The sequence below is a fragment of the Dreissena polymorpha genome, chromosome 1, assembly GCF_020536995.1.
Source record: "Dreissena polymorpha isolate Duluth1 chromosome 1, UMN_Dpol_1.0, whole genome shotgun sequence".
In the NCBI taxonomy this organism is placed as follows: Eukaryota; Metazoa; Mollusca; class Bivalvia; order Myida; family Dreissenidae; genus Dreissena; species Dreissena polymorpha.
This window is the reverse complement of record NC_068355.1, coordinates 113,910,640-113,928,501: the sequence shown is the minus strand read 5'-3', so window position 1 is coordinate 113,928,501 and position 17,862 is coordinate 113,910,640. Positions and strand designations below refer to the sequence as shown.

Here is a 17,862-nt window from a genome sequence, read left to right as displayed (position 1 = left end):
GTCGCGCAAGGAACTTAGAAACTAACACACACTTGTCTAGCGATCGGGAGGCCACGGGTTCGATTTTCACTCGGGAAGCGTTCTTTAGATCTCCCCAAAAAGGTATCAAGTACTGGTAATTTAAAAGGCCCAGGAAACGGACTCGAGAGCGTTTCAATAAACACGAGGCTTTCGTTTCGATTCAATCGAGCTAAAATAAATAGGTTAAAACCTAACTAACACGCACACACTGAGTTATTACATTGTATAGCATTGTGTACACACGGGTCAGTGCCGGCGAAGTGACGTTGTGTCATACAATACACTTGTGTAAACAACAGATTCACATCGGAACTATTTATTCACAACCGGCAAATTTTCTCGTATTAATCATTTATTGTAGAGTCGTAACATGTGATGATTTTTAAAGAAAACGATAAAAACGTTAAACACTATCGTATTTAAAATAACTGATTAAATACTTACATTTTATAAATGAATGTTGCTTCTAAATGTAAAAAAAATTCACGCCTCAAGCGTGCCGATATACGCCTGTCTGCAGTATCTATCTTACATACTGACAGACATTTTACTGTCAGACCTTTTAACATGATTCTGTATGTTCCATATCGAAGAAAAATTAGGTTATATTTAAAGCATTTGTAGTTAGAGATGTAACATCAAGCAATTATTAAGTCTGTTTTCTAACTTATTAACATTAATTAAGATATGATCCAGGGACGTTTGTGTGTAAAATTCCATGCTCCGTAAGAGATGTGTCATTCCTTTCGCAAATACATGTATTGTGAAACCGGGTGAATAAATCCCCGTGAATGTATGGCACTGCATGAGTATTGGTACTTATGCCTGCTTTTAGAAGACTTTTCATTGTGACTTCTTTTTCTCTATACCGTTGTCGTTACAGTATATTGGACGTATAAGCCAGAGTTTTCAGAGGATTTATTCCAAACACAATGTCATTTCAAAAGTAGATTAATACTGATTTATAACAGGTAAAATAATAAAATGATATGTTGTTAAACAATAAACAAGAACAAGAGAGAAGTCTATGGCTGTCTAGCACCGGACTGATGTTAAACAGGTGCTCGGCTGTACGAGTACACTCCCTTGTGCTTGTTCGGGCTCTGGATCGCCAGTTTCCGGTCACGCTCGTTTGAACTCATCATCGGCAACTCTTCCACGGCTGGCACTGTAGATAAAGTAGATTCGTTTTATAAATATGTTTTAAATATAATATTTGTATGATTATAGTAACAATGTAGGTATGTACTGGTACATATATTTTGTAGGCCTACAAAACGTTTTAGACAATATCCGTATAGTTTTGCCCGTCTAGTATAGCCTGACCTCATGTGATTGGAACGAAAAATAGCAAAACATTTAAATAGGCTGAGCAATATCCATTATTCCTTCAAGTTAAACGTTAATCAGTTTTAAACACGATGGCGATAATGATAATTAGGTGATGGAAAAGAAGGTGCAGGAAAGCGGAATAAAATACATGTGCGTTAACCCTTTGCATGCTGGGAAATGTGTCGTCTGTTAAATGGCGTCTGCTGAATTTCTAAAATTAGCATTTTCTTCATTTTGTTAAAGAATTCTATCAGAATAGCAAACAGTTTGGATCCTGATGAGACGCCACGTTCTGTGGCGTCTCATCTGAATCAAAACTGTTTGCAAAGGCCTTTAAAATTCGGTTCCAGCACCGAAAGACATAAGTTTCGATCAAGCCTTTGCAGTCCGCACCAGATAATCAGAGACGACACTTTCCGCTGTTATGGTATTTTTCGTTTAAAAGAAGTCCTGTTTAGGCGGGTCGTCCCGGGTAAGTTGGTGCGCACTTTACGCGCAGGAATTTAACCCCACTTTCGCAGAGTGAGGCTTTTATGTAGTACAATACATGTCTTTATAAATATTGTGTTTGAGAAGCGAGCTAGAATAAAGGTAAACAAACAAACAAACCCCTTTTGGGTCCGTATATATTACAAACCTTTTTAATGCCCATACATTTTACAGTGATGATGGCGGAGGTGGTTGGTTGTGGTCATGTGGACAAAATGTATGCACACTACGATAAAATTCATCTTAACACTTCTAAACGACAATGTAGTGTGTAGAGTAGATCAAAACGCTTACGATGTATCCCCTCGCGCCCCTGTCTGGCGGCCTCTTCGTCCCAGCCGCGATTGGCCGAATACAGCTGACGTCGCAGATGTGGGCGGTACGGCGACTGCGCAGCAAGGCTCTGGTTGAACTGCTCCTCATCGTACACCGCAACTAACCCTGAAGACAAGATGGCGCATTAAAACCAACTTGACCAGAAGACATGCACTAATGTTCATTTCGCGTAATTAGTTCCGACGACTTGCATTTTAGACGCATAACATGCTAAAGACTTCATTGTACATGTATGCAATATGACTCAAGACAGAAAATAGTCCAGAAGACATGACATATGACGCAATACAATCAACTCGTCTGGACAACATGCAATATGACGCAATAGACATAATTATTCCTGAAGACAATGTGTTGCTTTAAACTTAACTCCTTGAGGCATACATGTACATCGCAAGCAACTAATCATGAACACAAGCAGCATGACGCATTAAACGCAACTTATTAAGACATGCCGTATTAAGTATTATACACAACATGTTATAATTTCATCCATTATGTTGCATTGCACGTAACTGTCGTGAAGACATGCATTATAACGCATTGCAAACAACTAGTTATTAAGGAATGCAGTATGGCGCATTACACGTAACTAGTCGTGGTGTGAGGTAATATGAAGCATTAAGTTTAACTAGATTTGCAATGAAATCATTCGTTCAAATTGTTCAAAACTTTCCGGATTGCCTTCATTAAACGGTCGCTTTTATAAGGAGCTATGCTATCCGATTAAAAGACCGCGAAACCCTGCGTGACTTTATAGCAGACAGAGCAGCTCCTGACCATACTGAGCAGGCAGGTCTTGAGCTTCGCTTGCCTAAGACCAAGTTTCGCATGAAGCGGCTCATATAAAGTCTGCGTCCATGAAAAGTTACAATACTTTTTATTGAAATACAACAGCTGTCATTTAATTTTTGCTTTGAAAAATGCGTTTAGTGACCATACGTTTTGCAAAAGTGGTGCAACATGAGACTTTTATTGCCGATATTAAGCAATCAAAAAGAAAATGCATACTAGTATTTTCGCGCTGATGACGAGTATAAAATGCCATGGAACGGATAATCTCTAAAAACAGAACTAACTTAGTACACATTTCATGTAAGAAATGAATGAATGTGGCGCTTCTACATCTGCCGCCGTGATTTTATTTGCACAATATTGAGTATGCGTGCATGTTTTATGTCTGCACATCTCTGTCATGGATCATGTTTCCATATGGCCATATATACGATCAAAATGCAAACAAATACTCTGTTTTGTCGATTTCATAACTGCATATGTGCATCGCCAATGTTAAGCGCCTGTTTCTTTTCATTTGCTTATCCACAAACGCCATGTCTTATAAATCAATGCCATACTCACCGTCAACATAACAAACCCGACTGCCCCCATGACCGAGAACTTCTTTGATGTGTCGCCAACTTCCACCGACGCGCCCTTGACGCAATCTGGAAACAACATGATTATGGTGGTCTAATGCAGGGCCAACGACTTCAAACATACATAGCCTCAACCGTAGCGTATAAGTATAAACATATAGTATATAACACGTGATATAGTTGATACCGAATTGCCCTGAAACAACCGTCCTAAGTGATAAAATGCATCACCAATCTTTCATTAACGGATTATAGTCTGACCCAGTGCGTATGAAGAGCAAAGGTCAAGCTATGCCTGTCATCCTCATGAAAAGGTTCAAGTTTGTGATGCTATCTATAAATTATAGATTTACGCGACTGTTAAATATAGACTAACGCGAGTTTAATTGGTAGATAGACGCGACAGTTGTATGTAAACTGACATTTCCGTAACTACTTATAGTCAGGCACAATTCCTATTAACAGATCGCAACTGTAATGTATATACTAAAACGAATGTAATTATTAGATAGTCACTACTGCTGTATGTAACTAACACGACCATAGCTATGTATAGTCTGACACATTGCATATTTATTGATTGACGTGACGGTAATGTATACATGTATACTGACGCAAATACTGCTGTAGATAGTCGCGATTGTGTATGCTAACTGACACGACCATAGCTATTATTAGTATGAAACAGTTAATATGCATAGATTGACGCGACTATTCTATGTTCACTGACACAACCATAGCTTTTAATAGCTTGCACTAATCCTATTTATAGATCGACGCAATTGTATTGCATAGACTAACGCGAATGATATTGTTAGATAGTTGCGACGACTGCATGTTGTATGTAAACTGACAAGCTCCCGCTATTAAAGGGATCTTTTCACGTTTTGGTAAATTGACAAAATTGAAAAAAGTTGTTTCAGATTCGCAAATTTTCGTTTAAGTTATGATATTTGTGAGGAAACAGTATTACTGAACATTTACCATGGTCTAATATAGCCATTATATGCATCTTTTGACGATTTTAAAACCTAAAAATTATAAAGCATTGCAACGCGAAACGATAAAATAATTTGGAGAGTTCTGTTGTAAATTTTACGAAGATTGCTTTTATAATGTATAAAATACGTCAACTATGTATTCTCGGAAGAATAGCCGAGAGGGTAAAAGCGTTTTTACTTCAGGACCTCGGCAGGACTCCAGGGGTCACTGGTTCGTAACCTGCTCCGGCAAAGTTTTTTTTGTCCTTTTTTAAATTTTATTCTTTATTTTTTACTGCAGCTTTTACGATCAAATGTTTACATTTATCAATAGAAAGCATTTAATTAATAACTTCAGAACATGTCAAAATCTGTGAAAAGGCCCCTTTAACCGCGTGAAGTGTTTGTAGACTGACCAGATCGTCGTTTATAGAATGCGGTACCTGGGGAGGCCGGGGTTAGGGAATCTGTAGGCGATCTGGTTAGTGAGATCCGCGTAGGAATCTCGGAAACGGACGTTGAAATCTTCCTTTTGTGGTTTGTTTACGGCGCCCTGAAATACCATAAACATACTAATACAACAAATGCCATGTTTCATGATTATGGTTAGAACGGTTTAAGAAATAGCAAAATGCTGGTCCTTACACAAAAGCCTCACCCAGGATTGATATGCCTTACATTTCAAGTACTTAAAAATTGCACGTATCATTGGGGTTATTTTTGGGACAAATACACAAAAATAACACAATAAATGCGAAACATTGATGCTTATATAAATAAATATTATTAAGTCTTATAAGGAATCAATATAAATACCAATATACAGATATGTCATTCCATATTTTTTAGACTTCAACGGGACGTTATACGGTTTTCGCAACAAGCAAACGTTTAAATACGAGCGCATAAGAACACATGTAACAAATGGCATACGCGTACTTCAAAAAATAAAATGTCGACCCGTTCGTCTGCTTCAATAAAGTAGTTACAAGCGGGTATAGCTTTCATGGCTATCGAGCAATTATCTTGAGTAAGCGGATAAAATATACTTGAAGAGAGGATTTATTGATTAGACCCTTATACGTGTATTGATTCGTACAATCGCTAATCCATTCCATGTTTCATATTGATTATAAGACAAGATTTGTTGGTTTCATGCGTCCTTGACTTTCCCTGTTTATATTGAGTATGTATAATAATTGGCATAGCTACATATAAGCCTGATTGGCCGACAACTTTTTCTCAAATCTGAAAAATAAAGTAGGTTCAAAGTGCAATAAAATCGAATATTATGGGGGATTTGTTGAGCTTTTATTTCACTTACTTTGTCTTCTGCCATCTGATTGAATACAAGCAAACAGGAACATACTATACCAGAACATTAATGAACGAGTATATAAATACATGTACTGCCAGTGATTCCAGATTTGCTGGGTCCTTATTTTAGGTCTTTGTTGACATTTGCAAATTTAGAATTTGGTGCAAGTAGCATTTGGCATACGATGAGACTCGGTGGAAAAATATCATATAAGGCGACTTCTGGCAAAATGGGACTTAATGCATATGTTTAACGTTTCGTTCCAGTTTAGCCTATGCAATCCGCACAGGCAAATCAGTACTCAAATGCGCCTACACTGGAATTTTGCTAAAGAGAGCCTTCCTTTAAACGAAAAATACCATAAAGGCGTAGTGTCGCCCCTGATTAGCCTGTGCGGACTGCAAAGGCCAATTAGGGAAGACACATAGCGTTTAGTTGTACGTTTCGATTAACATTTATTTTAACATGTTTGCGTTTTTTTGCGCGCTATCTAAACATGTATAATAACTGTTAAAGTTTGAATTGCCTATACCGTATACAGTAAATTAACCGAGACAACAATACTACAGGCACAAAATAATTTTCTTCTTCAGTTGCTGTTTCCGAAGAACCAAATACATAATAGTCCCCATGTGTGATTAAATCGGCACCAAACAAACGGTGCGTAGGCAAAACTCTTACCCTATCGACAGCCCTCCAGTTACCGTCCGACCGTGTGACGGGTAGCCCTGTCCTCATGTCCCGACCTCCGGGCGCATTCATCCACTCGTTCATCTTTCCGTATGTCGTCCTGGAAACGGGAAACAGACAATATAGGTAAAGGTCAAATAAGCATAAGTGGATCAAGGTCAGAACTCACTATCCCAGCTCTTTGACAACAATTGTGAACTACTGTGAAATGTATTGTATATATTAATAATAATGAACGTCGTTTTTCTAAACGGCATTTAATATTTAAACAAACCCAGAATGCATACATAGTGAAACGTATATAGTAAAAACAACCACGATGTTACAATTGTCCTATTATTTATAATGGCCCATCAGCAGGTATTACGGCAATCAAATATGTTGTAAGCAACACATGACCTTGGGATTGTAAAGTAATCATTCGGTTATGAAACTATGTATATAGGTTTGATCATTTACTCGGATTTTGATATTAATAGAAAACAACAACAATATTAACTCAGAACTGATTTAGCAATATCGTCCAAAAAGTGAACGTGATACCGATCAGAGTTCTTAGTGTGACCCCACAGTAACGCCTTCCATTTCGACAGCAGCGGTTGACCGGCAGTAACCATCGCTTTATTTTTGTTTTATAATAGCTTCTACTTTAACATCTAAATTATAATTGTCATGATTTTGAATACGTTTTATCTTAGTGCCGTACATGTCGTTATAGCATCAGCGTCATGACGTCATATGTTATCGAGTAATGACGCTACGTTTTTGTGATACTGACTGTCACTTTGCAAGAAAATTTCAGGACGAATGTCCTTCTCCAATCTGTGTGTAATGTTTACTTTCAGGACGAATGTCCTTCTCCAATCTGTGTGTAATGTTTACTTCAACTATTTCACTTAAAACGTAAAATGCACGAAACATAGCACTAAAAGTTAATTTTTTTTTACTTAAGCTCAACTGCATCGAAAGCCTAAGGCTTATTGAAACGCTCTGATGCCCGTTTCCCGAGTAAAACCATAACTTGTTGTCTTAAGTGGAGCTCTCAAGTAAGAATGGAACGCGGGATATCCTTAACCCATGTATGCCTAGCGTCTAGAAAAAGGCCTTGGCAAACAGCGTAGACCCAGACTCAGGGTCTGCGCTGTTTGCTTAAAGGGATTTCCGTAATAAATATTCTAAATATAGAAATAAATATACTTGACATCCCTAATTTTGGAAATAAATTGATCCAATTTAGAAGGATGGGAGAGTCCACTAGGCATAAATGGGTTAAGGACACAATTACATTACGCCACGGTGACTGGCTTCAGCACATAAGATTAGTTATCGCTCGTAATTGTTTAGTGAAGCCAATTTACCCTGCGTATTGACCAATTAAATCAATGACACTTCGACAGTTTTGAGAGCAAAAAACTTCTACATGAAATAAAATGTATGAGATTGTGTTCATTTAAAACATACATGTATGTTGTAAAAAGCTATATTTGTTTTAATCATACTAGACCATGTCTTATGTTTGTTTCAATAACTAAAGTCATTACCAGAATAATAACCGTCGCAAACAGAATAGAGAGTCTAATCAGTTGAAATCTTATGTAATTATTGTTGACCTGACCTGTAGCTTTTGTTTTTATCCATATAATGTCTAATTTTGAACATTTCGTCGTCTGTAGGTAAAGTTATCCATAATGATTCCTTTGGGTCAGGCAAATTCCAAGGTGAGTCTTTAGGGTACTTTAGGTGTTCAAATGTATACTTTGTTGAACCGTCCTTGTTTCGTGGTATCTCAAGCTCGCCAAGTCTTATGCGCTTTTCTAGGATATTCGGTGTTACCCAAGTAGCAGGCATATTAGCACTACTAGTGTTTTTCACGAACAATAAATTATAACAATACTTATTTATATGTTGATATGATTAAAAAAGATCTTCATATACACAATTGCACAGAATGATGTAAAAGCACATTAATCACTTTTTATGTCAAATATAAATGTCCACGTTATTACAACTGATTCTCTCGCAAGCATCATCAATGGACGAGACCAGATCGCTAATTTTCGGACATGGCCGTTTAACTTGTGACATCGTCAATACGGACCATACCGAGACGTGTTCGTCATTGATCGGACGCAGATCAATCAGATCGCTTTTAAGACCCAATGGTAACTAAGTTAGGCGATGTAATAATGCAATTGATCTGTAAATGTTTAACGATCGACAGATAATAAATGTGAGAATCTATCAACATTGAGATAATAATCCGACGAGCTATAGCTTTTCATGTAGACGCAACAAAAGACACCCATTACTCGGCGCACAGAGACAAAAGCTTCTTCTGTCGACAATTATTCCATTGAAGGTCTGGGGTTTGAATATTTGATAAATGTTGATAGCCTCGTAACGAACTGGACCGTTTAGAGACGCTTGTCTTGTCGCAGACGATAAGATAACTTGCAACAAGCAATTAAATGACACGCCTTCAGATATATACAAGCATATAACAACTTAGACCAATTTTTACGCTTGTCACCAATGACATTGACGATTTTCAATAGCAATATCTTTACGTGGTGCTTTGTGCAAACATTACTAATCTGACTGTAAATACTATGCGTACCTAATTGCATGTATAAATATGTTTTAATTTGAGTCTTGCCGTGCATGGAATAAGCACATGCGATAATGAGATGAAAAAAGGAATCTCAATATAGGTAAAACGTTAAAAACATAGTTGTTGTTTGGTTGAATACAAAATATTTCTCATTAATTTACGGATAAGAGTTCACTGTTTGTTTTATTTATATAATACAATTATATACAAAGGTTAAAAAAGTTCCCTTCAAATCAGCCACAAAACAAGAGTAAAAATGTGAGTACCACAGTTAGTATTTATAACCAATTATAAAACAATTAAAACAAAACGAAAAGAAATACACACTTACTTTGAAATCTGATCGTTCATTGCCAACTGTTATAAATTATCCTAGTAAAATGACGAAAAGTGAGAAGTTCTTACAACAATGGGATCGACCGAGGCGTGTAAACTGAGATAGAAACCAAGACATAAAAAATAAACGATCAATTATATAGTAATCGCTAATCTCCAAATAATCTTATACTTGTACTTAAGCGTAGCCTACTGTTGCATTGGGATTACTGTTGATTTTAGTCAGATTTCGATAACTCGAGTGGAATGTCCACAGTCAACCCTAGATTTAACTCTTCCAACATTTTTTTGTATTATTTTAGTATCGGTTACAGTGATAGATTTTAATAGACTGGACGGGACTATATTGTCGGATAAGACTGCACTTTGGCTACAGGCATCACTCGCTACCTCACTCACTTACCACGGTCAGTACCATACCAACCCAACTCACGTAACATAGTACGCACCATAGCTTCCTAACTCACTTACCTGCTCTGCGCCGTATGAACCTCACTCACTTACCACGGTCATAGAGAATAACAGGTTACTGTCCCATCGTTTTGTAATTTATCATACCAACGCATTGATATCTGCCTGATATAACGTTGCCTGATATATTTTTTATATCATGGTCAACAGGAAGTTCTTATATCAGTCAATGTTTGGTGTTACGTGGGATTTGCAATAAAGTCAACAATTTCTATCAACATTAATCAGGTTCAACAAAACAAACAATTTGATACCAAGAACGCATATATTTTGTTCTAGTTTAAAGTCATAAATCACAAAAACGTTCATTTTTTTTTAATAACCACAGCCCGCACTACAAAGTTAAATGACGTCATCAATGGGGCAATAAGTCTAAAATATCGATATAGTCATTGCACTCGCAAGTGTTGCACAGAAAGTCAAATGATAACTGTATGCTAATCCTCAACGTTTTAACAAACGATTTAACACGCTTATGTCAATATTGACACCATCATCAAAATGCCAATTTCAATACACATCTCCAAAATGGCGTCTCCAAACTATTCGGTAAAGTGTGTTCGTCGATTAAATTTGTCGCTGCAGTCCATTCCTGATCTCCAATTCAAGACGTTTATAATTAAAGCGGGTGTACTCTTCTCATTCATAGTGCAAACAACTTTTTTTCTCTATACGATGCTTAAAATAAGCGATTATTCGTGTCGTCTTTTCGAACGCCGTTGCTACATTTATGTCAACGTGTAAAAGCCGGATCAGCAAAATCAGCGGGGATCCGTACATTTTAAATATAAAAATGGATTGTTTTGCAGATTTTTAGAAACATGTGGTATGATAAACAGAAAAACAGGTTACTCTCCCATCGTTTTGTAATATATCAGGCTCGGCACGAATAAAAGAACGGCTCGACAAGCCTCGCCGTTATATTATTCTAAGCCTTGCCTGATATAGTACCATATCAACCCAACTCACGTAACATGGTACGCACCATAACTTCCTCACTCACTTACCTTGCTCTGCGCCGTATGAACCTCACTACATCATTCATGAGCCAAACATTGCGCCATAACTACATCACTCGCCAGTACATTAAATCGCCATGCTCGGCTCCATAGCCAACTCCCCACTTACCACGGTCTAGGTTCGTAAGTCCGGTCCATCTCCTCATGCATATACGCTGGGGTGAAAGTTCGAGGTGGCATCGCTGTTCCCTCCATTTCTATATTTTGTAATACTAGTTAACTATTATTGACGTAATGGTCGGATTATACTAGTATGTAAGTCCTCTTTAAATCCCAGAGTTTGTTTATTCGCCTCTGTAATAGGTAAACAAGAATCTCACTTCCAAGCGTCAAACCATGCACAAAATTCCGGATTAAATTGTCTTTATTAGTCTTATTAATTCTAAAGAGAACTCCACCACTCTCAAAAGTATGCTTGCATTTTTTATTTGGGCCGTGCTCTGTGAAATGGGGGTTTAGCGCACGTGCTTAAAGTGTTATCCCAGATTAGCCTGTGTAGACCGCACAGGCTAAACCGGGACGACAATTTCCGCCTAAACTTGATCTTTGCTAAGAAGAGACTCTTTAAACGACAAATATCATGCAAGCGGAAAGTGTCGTCCCTGATTAGCCTGTGCGGACTGCACAGGCTAATCTGGGACGGCACTTAACGCACATGCATTAAACTCCTTTTTCACACAGCACGGTCCATTTGTATAGATATGTGTGCCACAATTAAATCAAAATTACAACTCCTCGTTGATGCTCACTTCTTTCCAAAATAGCGTTAAACTAAAAATAAATGCTCTTTTTTAGATCTAACTTCATTCGAAATCTTCGGTGGAAAGATTACGTACACTATTCTCCACAAGAATATCTAAACTCTTGTCAAATCAATTAATGTTATACTATATCAAGGATCTAATCAATAAAATATACATGTTCGAGAGTTTTCGAACTGTCGATTTTAAAGTTATAAAATGCTGAACGCTCGGCCGGGTTTTAACAGCGAGACATTGTTATACCCACAAAAGCCTTACATCGGGTATTCAATGAATATCATTAATGTTTATAGCACAGGTGGTTAGCGTCTGGCTATGATATTAATTAGTGAAAACATCATTTTGAATGATAAATAATCATATTATAACGAAAAAATTAACTTTTCTGAAAAAAAATATTTCACTATCAAATATATATATAACAAGGTATGCAACTCAAAATCACCCCATAACGGGGTTCATCGCTTTGAACAGCCATATCTTCATCAATTGTGCAGCGATTTTCACGATCTCGGTCTTATTCAACGCAGAAATGAATTTCCTTTCTGGAAATGTATATGTCTTGCAATATTTTTACAAATGCTGGGTCAACTTTTAAGAAATAACACGATACACAACACGCATGACCCAGTTGACAGTGATCATGTATTCTTTATGAATGAAATCTCCAGTTGTAAAGACACACCTCCGCATTGGACCAATGAAATCACTCGTATGTTTAAAATGTCAGTTAGTTGAAATGTATGTAAACAAAGGTTTCAAACGGCGCTGGACAGTTAGTCTTGATGCAGAATGTAACGACAAGAACGGTAATAATGTTTTTTCATACGTTTTATTGAATTATGGTATCGAACTACATGAACTTTGTAGGGAAGTTGCCCTTTACTCCGTGAAGATTTCAGTCTTAAAGACAGCATGATCACTGTCAACTGGGTCATGCGTGTTGTGTATCGTGTTATTTCTTAAAAGTTGACCCAGCATTTGTAAAAATATTGCAAGACATATACATTTCCAGAAAGGAAATTCATTTCTGCGTTGAATAAGACCGAGATCGTGAAAATCGCTGCACAATTGATGAAGATATGGCTGCTCAAAGCGATGCACCCCGTTATGGGGGTGATTTTGAGTTGCATACCTTGTTATATATATATTTGATAGTGAAATATTTTTTTTCAGAAAAGTTAATTTTTCGTTATAATATGATTATTTATCATTCAAAATGATGTTTTCACTAATTAATATCATAGCCACACGCTAACCACCTGTGGTTTATAGCACAATGCATTTACCACATCGATTAGCTGTCAATTTAACTATTCGTGCTAGATGCATTTGAATGAAATGTTTATTGTGAAAAATATTATAGACTTCCGTACGTTGTTAATTCATTTGAATTTAGTGTTTTTATTTATCATTAAAGTGCAATTTAAAAAAAATAAATATGTAGTTTATTTTTTTTTACCGCCTATACAACAAAGCGAGATTTTTTTTTAATTAACATTGCACAATATTATTTTAGAACGGCTTCAAAATAATCTACAAGAACTAACGACATTTTGTTTGCGGAAATACACAACATATATAGTACGGACTTTAGCTTCTTTATTCATTGTGCAATTTTAAAATTGTTTAGTATTTCGGAATACTTGACGTATACCAGAAGTTTTCCCAATGTTGAGCCCTTTGGACAATGACCAATTTAATGCTAAAAGGCCAACGGTACAAGATGGGCATGATACAGATTGTTCAATAATTTAGAGCACTATTGATTATGGGTCCGACATATTGCCGAATGACATTTCGTTTGTTCAGAGTTATTGACCAGGACAAACAAATGAACGACAACATTGCCATATATTATTTAATTCGCCTTAACAAAGAGGACAAACCTACAGGGATATACATACATGTAGTTGTATTTTCTACACATGTACCCACTGATCAACGTGCGTAAAGATAATTTTTTTGTTCTCATAAAAATGTCAAGTGGTCTATACTGGATTCAAGCAAAAGACATAGTACCAGTGACCTACGAAGAGAGACATAGTACCAGTGACCTACGAAGAGACTGTTCTCGTTTGCAGTATTCATTTAAACTTAATCCGTCAATCACAAACGTACACAATAATAACACAAGAATAAGACTTCTGTCTTTAAGTAAATATTATAATAACTGGTGTATAAACTTCACGCTTTCAAATTCAAGAGAGTAGCTTTAAAATGAGATGTGTATCATGTTGAGTGTGGTTTAAACCGTTTAAATAAATATAGATAACCGCCACGGGAAAACGTGTTCTTAAATCAAATCAAAGCAACATACTTATGTAGAACGTACTAAAATATGAAAGTTATAATCTGTCTACATAAGTCAGTGATTATTCAGCTTTAACTCAAATTTACAATAATACTAATTAGAAAACACGATTATTAATAGTATAGGATTATATACAATTCTCTTGAATGCATGCCAGTGTCCGTTCAGCATTAAGGCTAGGTTACGGCACAATTTGGCATTAACAATCGGAGACCAAACGCACGGTTCTAAATATGCGGGTAAATATAACAAATCGTGTTCGTTTTTGACTTGATACACTCCTTGGTGAAATGTACTAAATTGAGCATATACAAATGGTCAGCATGCTCTGGTAAAAGCAACGTAGATGCAAATAAACGTAAACATGGTTAAAATCGATATTTGTCCGAAACGCGAACATTATTCTAACGTCTCGTACGCATACGGTACGTGATCGACATGAGTTCAACTTAAGTTGTGAGTGCGACGCACGGTCTTAGCAAGGTGGCGAATGAATTTTGGAACGCGCAAAGCCCTAAACAGATTTGTGCAAATAATGAATTTTTAAATATATGTAAACATCACAAAGATACACGGGTTACATTTTAAAGAGTGCTGTCAACACATTTTCTTATCAAAAGCTGTATTGCAACACATGTTAAATGAGTCAATAATATGAAAAGTGCACAAAAATGCTTTTACATACAAAAATACAATGAAATGCAGATAAAGTATATAAGTATGCAACGTCCTTCGACTATCATGCAAGAGCCTATCTTGTCTTGTGACAATTGAGAGCTGAACGTTTATTTCTGATGGCGCAGGTAACGCTTTAATGCATGTAATTGCTCTTCGTCAGCAAGCACCGGGCAAGCTTACAGCAGCAATTTTTCAAAGCAAAAAAAAACAAACTTGACAACAACGTAAGTTGACTGCATAATGTAGACAGGGTGGCTGCGTGATGATGATTGGCTAACGTGGCCGCATTTGTTAAACGTTTAGTTCACGGCCGTTAATCACGGGCGCCACCTCTTTTTTGAGATGCATAAATAAATGAGCAAATGCAACTACTGAGGTGGCGCTCAGGCCCGGGTGTTTTGAAATTTCATGGATAATTTTACAGGGTGATTAGGTTTTACATGTTTTTTTCAGCATATATCGCATTGTTTTGAGAATCGGGCAATATACTGCGATTCAGCGAAGATTAATTCGTCCAAAAGTACAACGTGCATTAATATCAGAACATACACTATATTATTATATAAAAAATCTATATATCTGACCTTATCACTGGATATGAAAATATAATTAAGTGAATAATCAAAATTATTATTTCCAATAGCGTAGCCAAGCACAGTATATGAGACAAGTATGTATATCGTTTCTTTGACTATCAAACATTTATTTCACTTGATAAGCTACTCTCGATATAATCCATTCTCGATTATTAAAGGTAATATAATAAAAATATGTGCATTCACTTGTCAAAAAGGTGTACAGCAATCTTCGTTTGCACGAAGTACCCTGAATTCCTAATTTGTCAGGTTAACCCGTTCAATTTAAAGCTAATTTCCTGTTGAAAAAAAACACCAGAAGAGTAAGTTCCTACTTGGTTTTACTCCATGGTCGGAGAGCTTTCAAAACGTCGCGGCTCGTAGTGATCTCCGGATATCCGCTGTCGATTAACGGAAGTAGCGTCGCCATAGCGCGCCCGAGGTATATCTCCGTATGCCTCTTTATTATAAATTCCTTTCTGTTACAGTTTTTGTTTTAACGTTTAAAGCTCCTTCGCGTATTACGCAATGCACGGTGAAAGTTTTATTTTATGCAAATGTACCACGTGATAGCCTATTAATGGAATAAACACAATTCTTTACATGAATCTGAGGAATAAATAATTTACCACCTAAGCGGTTTAATGGTATTTCGACCGGTAACTTGATAAGGGTAGATTTGTTTTAACGCGGTTGTTCCCTTTGTTTCAATGAAATACGCGAGTCTATTTTGTCTAATTCAGCTGCATATATCGGCTATCAATCTGAATAATTCATTGTGCTAATCTTGTAAAGCGATTATGTTCAAGGGCTCTTTAAATTTATGATTACTTCTCACAATTTCGTTTAATTGCGGACGATTTGTATATGTAGATTTTACCAGAATTTATTCTGTATCTAAACTTAATTTAAACTTATATAAAAAATCGTAAAGGTACCATGTAAATACTTGCCATTGTTAGTCTTCAAAAGGGAACAAATCTCTGAATATTTTATGCACACAAGTTCCATTAGCCTCATTGTGCCTGTTCGCACAAACGATACGGCTGATATATATATCATCATTTATTTTAGGAATTTAAATTGAGACCGAAGCTTTACTTTTCACATGTATTTTCATACATTGAAAATTGTTGAAATCTAAAAATGTTAAAATAAACTATTTATCAAAATCCGCACTGCAACGTATAAAGTACATGCCTATAAACTGCCGTAACGGGCATTTTCAAAATCACGTGAACAACTCTTGTCAATATTTTTCATCTCGACACCAATTTTCGAAGGAGTTGCCTCTCTTTCATACGACGAAAGGAAAACTACGCTGACGACGTATCGAGTCATAATACCATATACGTATAAGGGTCAAGATACGGGACGATCCGTGGACTTTTTGTATTTTTTTAGCGTCGACGGTCCAGCAAACACCATAACCCCGGTGACAACACGGTATCCAATCGTCCCAACAAGGCATCTACATGGACCATCCCTGACGTACACGACAACAAACATGTGAACACGGCAGCGATACGGACCAAACCCGATTTGCCCCGAAACGACAATGATTTATATAAAAGTAGGTTGAGTTTTGGAGATCCCTCAATTCTGCTGTCCGCTCTGCACAGTGGTTTGTTCACGCGCTTCTCACCTCGGCGACTCGGGTACAATACCCCTTCCCAGCAGCATCCGAGTTTGGTGTGTTGTTACCATACTGGACAGGTGGGTTTCCTCCGGATACTCAGAGTTCCCCCAACATCCCAAGACCACCCTAATATTGAAATTTTTCAGTAAGAAGATAAATTGAAATTGCAGGTAGGATTAACAATTCGTCCACAATTTCGTGAGTGAATACAATTAGTTGGGTATTAGTGCTGGGGCACACTGCAGGTCCTCACTATGCAGCCACAAGCTAAGAAGGGCCTCATGAACTCCTAAATGCACACATACGCCCAAGGTGATTCCATCATTTTGTAATCGGATCTCAAAGATGTAACCTCGTATTTAGTGTACACAGCTTAAACGTCAAAATACCAGCCAAAATACAATGTACTGTAAAAGTGGGCCTTCCAATTCCCAAACGATCGTTACGAGCACCATCCGCTACCGATAAAGACGAGCAGAAACTAAAAGAAACAAGATCGAGGTCCAGATCAAGGTCGCCACCAGCTTCACATGTAGATCTACAAGCATCATCTATCAACGCTAAACTGACGCTAAAACAATAAAAAGGACGTCCCTCGTCCTTTCAAAGGAACAGGGGGTCGACATGGTCGATATGTGAGGAGAACCCTATTTTGTATACGAAGTGCAAGGAGAAATACATGAACACGGCAAAGAAGAAAGACCTCTGGAATTCAAACGCTGCAGAGCTTAATCTGATGTCTGGGCCTATGTTTAACACCTGGTACGAGAGCGTCATGACTGTTAGATTATATGAGAAGCTCTGCAACAAAGACATAGCTGACAGACTTAACTTCCTAATGAAGGACTTTGTGTTTTCTAAGGACATTCCCGGACGTTCCTGGACTTCGATGATCGACGGGGAGCTTCACGGCGGC

At 37.1% G+C, this 17,862-nt stretch overlaps 1 protein-coding gene and 1 long non-coding RNA gene across 8 annotated transcripts in view; one reads left to right on the top strand and one right to left on the bottom strand.

The window, feature by feature from the left end:
- LOC127845581 (uncharacterized) overlaps positions 1–17,862 on the top strand; it is a 478,937-nt gene that overhangs the window by 316,546 nt on the left and 144,529 nt on the right. The window lies entirely within an intron of this gene.
- On the bottom strand, positions 925–15,925 carry LOC127845495 (uncharacterized). 7 transcript variants are annotated; one of them, XM_052376480.1, is made up of 7 exons: positions 11,729–11,871; positions 11,089–11,273; positions 6,534–6,642; positions 4,978–5,087; positions 3,538–3,623; positions 2,137–2,283; positions 925–1,189 (listed from the first exon to the last, which is right to left on the bottom strand). In XM_052376480.1, exons 2-7 carry the CDS (start codon positions 11,172–11,174, stop codon positions 1,074–1,076), a joined length of 654 nt encoding a protein of 217 aa, XP_052232440.1. In that variant the 5' UTR covers positions 11,175–11,273; positions 11,729–11,871; the 3' UTR covers positions 925–1,073. The 7 variants fall into 7 exon arrangements, with proteins under 7 accessions (XP_052232440.1, XP_052232431.1, XP_052232420.1 ...); XM_052376471.1 differs by having other exon boundaries at positions 11,089–11,419; positions 11,729–11,867; XM_052376460.1 differs by lacking the exons at positions 11,089–11,273; positions 11,729–11,871 and adding an exon at positions 15,643–15,925.